This window comes from Plasmodium reichenowi, chromosome 5 (assembly GCF_001601855.1).
Source record: "Plasmodium reichenowi strain SY57 chromosome 5, whole genome shotgun sequence".
NCBI classification, from domain to species: domain Eukaryota; phylum Apicomplexa; class Aconoidasida; order Haemosporida; family Plasmodiidae; genus Plasmodium; species Plasmodium reichenowi.
This window is the reverse complement of record NC_033650.1, coordinates 1,067,856-1,076,571: the sequence shown is the minus strand read 5'-3', so window position 1 is coordinate 1,076,571 and position 8,716 is coordinate 1,067,856. Positions and strand designations below refer to the sequence as shown.

General features: G+C 17.6%; 3 protein-coding genes across 3 annotated transcripts; all 3 read right to left on the bottom strand.

Moving 5' to 3' along the window:
- Positions 1–81: 81 nt before the first annotated feature.
- PRSY57_0531500 (putative exported protein) lies at positions 82–591 on the bottom strand (the record flags this gene model as incomplete). Its single annotated transcript, XM_012906375.2, has 2 exons — positions 82–375; positions 517–591. 2 exons carry the CDS (start codon positions 589–591, stop codon positions 82–84), a joined length of 369 nt encoding a protein of 122 aa, XP_012761829.2.
- Positions 592–2,796: 2,205 nt separating this feature from the next.
- Positions 2,797–4,508, bottom strand: PRSY57_0531400 (lysine-rich membrane-associated PHISTb protein, putative; the record flags this gene model as incomplete). The annotated part of the gene is made up of 2 exons (XM_012906374.2): positions 2,797–4,185; positions 4,311–4,508. The coding sequence occupies 2 exons, from the start codon at positions 4,506–4,508 to the stop codon at positions 2,797–2,799; spliced, it is 1,587 nt and encodes a 528-aa protein (XP_012761828.2).
- Positions 4,509–7,059: 2,551 nt separating this feature from the next.
- Positions 7,060–8,716, bottom strand: PRSY57_0531300 (exported protein (PHISTb); the record flags this gene model as incomplete). Its single annotated transcript, XM_012906373.2, has 2 exons — positions 7,060–8,388; positions 8,516–8,716. 2 exons carry the CDS (start codon positions 8,714–8,716, stop codon positions 7,060–7,062), a joined length of 1,530 nt encoding a protein of 509 aa, XP_012761827.2.

Here is an 8,716-nt window from a genome sequence, read left to right as displayed (position 1 = left end):
AAAAAAAAAAAAAAAAAAAAAAAAAAAAAAAAAAAAAAAAAAAAAAAAAATCTCTTTCATTATAGTTCGTTATTTTGTTTTTTATCTCAAATTTCTTTTTTTTTTTTTATCAATATTAGCTGAATTCATTTTATTTATTTCATTTTCATTCTGGTATAATTCCTTAAGTTTTTCACTTGTATATACGAATATTTTATGAATCACATTTTCATCGTTACTTAATTTTTCATCATCATACGGATATGAATTTGGTTTCAATAAAACACGCCTTTCGTAGGCCATACCATACATATCTGATAAGGACCTATAAGATCCATTACTTATTTTTATTTGGTTTAAATATTTAACATCATTACAAAATATTTTAGAGGAAATCTAAAAATTACAAAAATATTATAAAATTTATTCAACATATATATTTGGAAATTTTACATATAAAAATTAATTATTAATTTAAAAACATATATATATATATATATATATATATTTATTTATTTATTTGTAAAAATTTTTTACCTTATTGTAATGGTGTAAATATATAATGAATATGAGAAAATTAAAAATATTAATAAACGAAATATTAATATTCATTTTATTTGTTAAATTTAAAATTTATTAAAATAATTTTATTAATATTTATAATTTTTTTATATACATCATCATTATTGTGTGTAGTTCTAATATATTTAACATATATTCTATAAATTATTAATTGAAAATTTTAATAATAAAATATAATGATATGAAAAAAAAAAAAAAAAATTAATACACCTTAAGATTAATGTTATTCACATTAATAATAAATATATATATATATATATATATATATATATATATATTTTTTTTCATATATTAAATTATATTATGAATAGTTACTATTAAATATATATGTTTTAAAAATATCATACTATATAATTATATAAAAAATATATTATATAAATTGTTTTAATGGTTCTAAAAAATTAATAACACTCATTTATAGTAAAATTGAACATAGGTTTATTATATAATATTGTGCTATTTCAATATATTTTACAATATATATATGTTAAAAGATTTAGGGATACTACATATATATATGAACAATTAACTCTAAAAATTATCAATTAGAGAATAGGAAAATTATAAAAAAAAAAAAAAAAAAAAAAAAAACTTTATTTAAATGTTAAATATATATGTATTTATAAATATATATATTTTAAAATTCATTCATAACAATGACATAATTATAGATTTAATATAAAAGAAAAAAAAAAAATTAAAATATTCTATTCATATTCATAATTTTTAATATGCTTGAATATGAAATATTTAATTTTCAACATAAATATTATTATAATTAATTATAAATATGAAAACAAATAAAGTGAAATAAAGTTAACTCATAAAATATAAAATATATCTTATAATAATTTTATTATTATTATTATTTTCCCTTTTTTCTTAACACATGCATAATATTATATGTACATATATATATATATATATATATATATATATATATATATATATATATATATATATATATACATATATATAGAACTTATTATAAAATACCATAATTCATAAATCCTAATTTAATGAAATATTTGTAAAGTTGTAGAATGTAAAAATAAAAGAAAAACATTTGAATATTTCCTTATCCTACTAAAAGTTTAAAATAAAATAATTCCTATAATTCATATTTATTGTTAGATTTTATAATATATTGTAATAAATTATATAAGAAATTAGGAAAAAGAAAATATAAAAGAAAATACCATATAAATATAATGTATAATAAATGTAGAAAAAAAAAATATATATGTTATACAACTAAAACAAACTTAGTTTTTTCTATATGATTGTGTATATATACACAGTCATATAACTTTTTTGCTACATATAAAGATTACATAGAAATTAAAAGAATAAATATATTAATTGCAATTCTAATAAAACACATAATAATCATTTAGATTTTAAAAAGAAAAATATATGTTCTAAATATTTTCACCCTTAAAATATATAAGTAAAATTGTGTTTTATAAAATAAAATAAAATAATATATATATATATATATATAATAAATATAAATGAAAAATATTATAACAAAAAAAAAAATACATACAATATAATATAGAAATAAATAATAATTATAAAAATAATGAAATAACAGAGAAAATGGAATTAAGCATATTAATAAATTAAAAAAGAAAATATAATATATATAGGAAAATATATATGAAAAAAACGAAATAAATAAAAATATATAAATAACTATATAATGTCACTAATATATTATTTTTAATTTTTTTTTTTTTCAATTTAAATTATTATCGTAATAAAATTTTGTAGATATACAATTAAATATTTAAAATATAAATTCTAAATTATAAAAATAATTTATAACATATAAATTAAAAATATATTTTTTTTTTTTTTTACAACCATATATATATATTTTTTTCTTACTATGTGTTTTTTATTTATAATTTTTTTATATGCTACTATAAAGTAACATTATAAGACACACACACATATATATATATATATATATAATATTGTTATTTATTCTGTTCTTTTCTTTTATATTTTTAATTCTGATAATAAACATTTGTAACACAATAAAACTTATAATCTTATTAATTCTTTCCTTTTTTAATTTTTTTTTTTTTTTTATATTCACATATTCTAATTATTTCAAAAAAAAAAAATTTCACTTTTTTATATTTAAACAATTTTCGTTTAAATTATTTCTATATTAATCATATGAAATTGTTTAATCCATTTTATTTTTTTTAAATTGTCATTTCCTCAATTTTTTTTTTTATTTCCTTTTCCAGATTTGTACTTTGTATTTTCACTTCCTCCTTTTTTATTTTCACTTCCTGCTTTTTTATTTTCACTTCCTGCTTTTTTGTTTCCACTTCCTGCTTTTTTGTTTCCACTTCCTGCTTTTTTGTTTTCACTTCCTGCTTTTTTGTTTTCACTTCCTGCTTTTTTGTTTCCACTTCCTGCTTTTTTGTTTTCACTTCGTGCCTTTTTATTTTCACTTCGTGCCTTTTTATTTTCACTTCGTGCCTTTTTATTTTCACCTCCTACTTTTGTATTTTCATTTTCTTCTTCATTTATCTGTTTTTCAGTTAACATTTCAGGATTCTTTTTAGGTTTTTTTTGTATTCTATTTTGTGCATTTCTGTAAGCAATAGCGTCATAAGATGCTTCTAAGGCTTCAATATATGGTTCTACGGATAATTCAGCAATTCTTTCAGCTTCTTCTTCAGCCATTCTTTCCACTAAATATTCAATATGTTTATCAACATCTTCGTGAGCATTGTCTCCATATCCTACTTCATAAATGTAATCAATTACGTGTGGTGCAGAATTTGATGGATAGTAATTTGGTCCACTATATACTTGAGGATTTGTACCTTGCCCATAAGTTCTTAAAGATATATCATTATTAGGATTTGATTTTCTTCTATTTCTTAATTTTTTTTTCTTGGGTAACTTCGATACTTCGGTAGGTAACTGAAGTATTACATTACATTCTTCTTGAACATCTAAAAGTGATTTTCTCCATAGAAATCTATTTGCTGTTACCAAAACTTTATATTGATTTTTATCTAAAACATTTTTCTTTATACATTTACTTAACATTTTATTCAAGCCGTTTTCAATAATATCTGCACCTAAATCTATACGTGCATAACACTTATCAAATTTCTTCTTATTATAATTATTAATCACACTATTATTAATTGGGATTTCCTCTTGATATTTACGTAACACATTTTTTAAACCTAAAAATCGTTTCTTCTCTTTGTCCATTACTTCATTCCATATATATTTCATAGAATCTATAATATTTTCATCATCTAAATTCAGATTATCAATTTTTTTATCCAATATATAATCAATATCTTGAACAGAAACACCCATATATACACTAGTATAAGGTACTTTATTATGATCATTCCATAAGTCGTGCTCCTTTAAATCTTTAATTACTTTATTAGCATATTCCATTACATCATATTCACTTCCATCAGAATAAGTTTGTGAACTAGATGCAGTGAACATATCAGGATAAACTCCTTGAACATTAGGATTATAATAAATAAACCTTTCACACAACTTCCTTGAGTACCTATTACTAAATTGTACTTCGTAATTAAAATTACTCTCCCTCATACAAACATTCTAAAACCAAAAAAAAAAATATACATTAATATAAATAAATATATAAATATAAATAAATAAATAAATATATATATATATATATATATATATATATATATATACATATTCTTTGAAATTTCATTTACCAATATTACTATATATAAAATTCCAGCAATTATCATAACAATAGGCTTCCTTAATAATGATTTAAAACAACTTTTACCATTTTTATTTTTATTTTTCTCTTCTCCAAAATTATAATCCCCAGAGTTATCTATTTTTAAATAATTCTTATTAAATATTGAATTATTTTTAATCGAATATAATGAATTAGTAAACCTCATTTTTATAAAACATGTACATTCAATAATTGACTATATATGTTAGACTATTTCTATAATACTTATTTTAATTTTTTTTTTTTTTTCCCATAAATATAAAGTTATGTAGAAATTATTATTTACATATAATAATTATAGTACTACAATTATATATATAAATTTATATCATACATATATATATATATTATATATATATAATATATATATAGGAAAATATGTAAAATCAATAAAGAATTATATTTATATATTTGAATAATTAAGAAGGACTTTTCCTTTAATTTATTTTTATCATTTTTCTTTTATTTTCCTTAAAGGAGAAAAATAATAATAAAAAAAAAAAAAAACATTACAAATAATAAGAAATATTATATTCATATAAAAATTTCCCTATAAAAGAATTTATTAAAAAAAATTATTCATAAACATCTCCATAATATACATACATACATATATATATATATAATTTAATTAAGAATTAAATATATGGAATAAAATTATATATATATTTTATATATTTATATATTTTATGATCCTTCAACAAGAATATATTTATTAAGAAGATATAACTTATAATAGGAAAAATATTTTTTTATAAACTATTTTTAGATAATACACTTAATAATATATCAAAATAAAATTAAAAAAATAAAACAATTTATATATATATATATATATATTTTTCTATTACATTAATTTTTTTTTTTTTTTCTTTGCATTTATTCTTGCAATTATACACATAAAATAAAATAATAAGAATTTAAGTTAAGTATTGTATCTAATAATATATTATAAGAACATTTATGATTCTCAAGAATATATATTAATTTTATTATTTATAAATATATAAAAAAAAAAAATTCAACAAAAACATAATGTATTATATAATATATATATATATATATTGTATATAATTAAGATTCCTTAATTCTTCTTTTTATTTAATATATTATTTCTTTTTTTTTGTATTAAAAGAAAAAAAAAATGTTTCTTATTATTTGCATTTTTATAGGTTAAAAAATTTATATTTATATTAAAATTCTTTTTTAGTTATTTATTTATTTATTTCATTTTATAAATTTTCTTAATAACATTATTATAACCTTTTAAATATGACACCAATTATTCCCTTTTAATAAATATTAGCAAATGATAATAATATAATATAATTAATACAATATTATGTTAATTCAAATATATATAAAAAACGATGTCCTTACAGAAAAATGGAAGAAGAAAATAATAATAATTAATTAAATAAATAAAACACATGTTTTTTTTTTTTTTTTTTTCCTCTTTCTTTTTTTAATATTTCACAAATTTCACTAAGAAATAAGAAAAAAAATATACTTATGTATGTCATCTGAAAATAATATAATTATATTATAAGATACATTAATGTTTTATAATACTATAAGCAAATTTTATTATAAAAGTCTTTAACATAAAATAGAAAATATTTATCTAATATATATATATATATATATATATATATATTACTTATATTTATTTATCTATTATTTATTATTATTTTTTATATATACTAATTTATAAATTATATTTATACACATCTATATTTTCTATTAATAAAAATCTAGTCACATTTATATATTAGAGCACTTTTATTATTATATAAAGTTATTATCCTATATGCCTTGACATTTTTTAATGAACTAATAAATTTTTTATAAGACTTTTAAATGTTTGATATAATATATGCATATCATAATATATATATATGTGTATAAATGCACATTATTACTATAATTTAAAATATAATAATAAAAAATAATTAATTTATAAAAAAGCTTCATATAATAAAATGAAATAGAATCGCAACAATATTTTATTATCCATATATTACAATAAAGAAATTTTTTATAAAATTTCTTTTTTATAATAATGTTTTCCCTTATATATCATTTATTATATAAAATTCATATATTATATTTTTTCATTTAATAAAAAGAACAATTATTTTTAAAAATAATATTATATAAGTATTATATTAAGATATTCGGATGTTTTCATATATACATGTTCTAAAAAAATATAGAAATATTACATATATATATATATATATATATATATATATAATATTATTTTATATATTAAAAAATAAATTTATTTTCTTATACAAAATATTTTAATTAAATTTTTTTTTCTTTTCTTTATAGAAGTTATATATATATATATATATATATATATAAACGTAAATAACATATAACGGTATTAATTCACACAAAAAAAAAAAAAAAAAAAAAATAAATAAATAAATAAATAAAATAAAATAATACAAAATAAAATAATACAAAATAAAATAAAATAATACAAAGTAAAATAATACAAAATAAAATAATACAAAATAAAATAAATAATTATAAAAAATTTTTACACATACATTGGACTATTTTTATTGGTTATATATATATAATATATATATATATATATATATATATATATATATATATATATATATATATATAAATTAATAATTTATTTAAGTTTTAACAGAATTTGTATTATTTTTTTTTTTTTTTTTGAATGACCTTTTTTATTAATTGCTAGAGACTTCATCATTATTTTCATCATCGTTATTATCTTCAACATCTTCTTCATCTTCTTGTTCATCTGAATCGTCTTGTGATTCATTATCTATCTCTTGAAAGTTGACAGTTTTCTCAGTTAATTTAATTCGTTTTCCAACCTCATTAAATCTTTCATTTACCTCTTGAAATTCCTTTTCAACTTGATTTTCAGCTAATTTTTCAACTTTAGATTCGATTTCTTTTAGGTATAATTCATATTGTTCATTATATGTTTCATCGTGATGTTGATCCTTATTATGAGATAAACTGTTTGATTTCTCAGAGACATTTTTTTCATTATTATCAAAATTTTCGTTTTCTTCATCCTTCGTTTCTACTGAACTACTTTGAAAAGATGACATTTCTTCATGTAAAGGAGGGTATGATTTACCAAATACATCTGGTGGTGAATAATCATCGGTTATAGCATATTTTTCTAACAATGTTTGCAAAGTTGGATAGGTATTTTCATTCGTAGAATAGTGTTTTAAAAATTTTCCACTTTTAAAATGATCATCATAATTAACGTCTGATAAATCCATACCTCTTTTTAGAATTTTTTTTTTTTCATTATATACATCATTAAAAGGTTTACTCATATAGACTTTACAAGCTTTTGCCATATCATCACTCAATTTTCTCCATAATAATCTGCATCCAGATATTAAGGCTATAAATTCATTCTTGTCTAAATCTTCGTTTTCAAGCCAAAAATCAAATATATCTTCTAATAAAACTTTAGCATTCTCTTCAGTTTCCTTTACTTTTCTTACACAATCATCCCATTGCTTGCTTGCATACTCACGTGGTACTTTATGTTTTCTTCTTAGGAAATCAAGATACATATATAAGTCATAAATGATTTGATTGTATTTCTTTTTTTCATTTTCAAAAGTTTCTTTCCAAAAATTCATCATTTTTTCTCTATTGTCATCAACTTCACATAATTTAAATAGTTCTTCATTCATCATATGATCCATTTCATGTTTTCCATTCTTAATATCACATTTATCATGTAAGTTTAAATGATATCTTGTCCACATGTCATCACATAATAAATCCTTAAATACATCATCGTTCTGTCCAAATACATTTCCATCTTCAGTTTCAAAAGCGTTCTTCAAAAGCATTTGTACCTTTAATCGATCATGCATATTTGATTCACTTATAGAATCACAACATTTTGATTTTACGTATTTCATGTCAACATTTAGTGGGTTCTTTTCGCTTAAGTTTCTTGAACAGCTATTGCTAAATGGAACTGCCATATTGTCATTCTTATTAGAAACAAGTACATTCTAAATAATAAAATTATATATATATATATGTGTGCGTGTGTGTATATTATTATTATACATATAAAAAAACATTACTATATTAATATATTAAATATATGAACATATTTTTTATCAAATAAAAACTTACCAATAAAATCACATATAAAATTCCAAGTAAAGGTATCATAGCTTTCCTAGAAAATAATGAATTTAATAATAAGTTGGTCCTTTTTTCCTTTTTTGTCTGTTCTTCTTCAAAAGAGTATATACTACAACCTTTAGCATTTACATCATTATTATCCATATTTCCTCTAGGAGAAATATAAATTGATCCATTAAAGATTCTCAT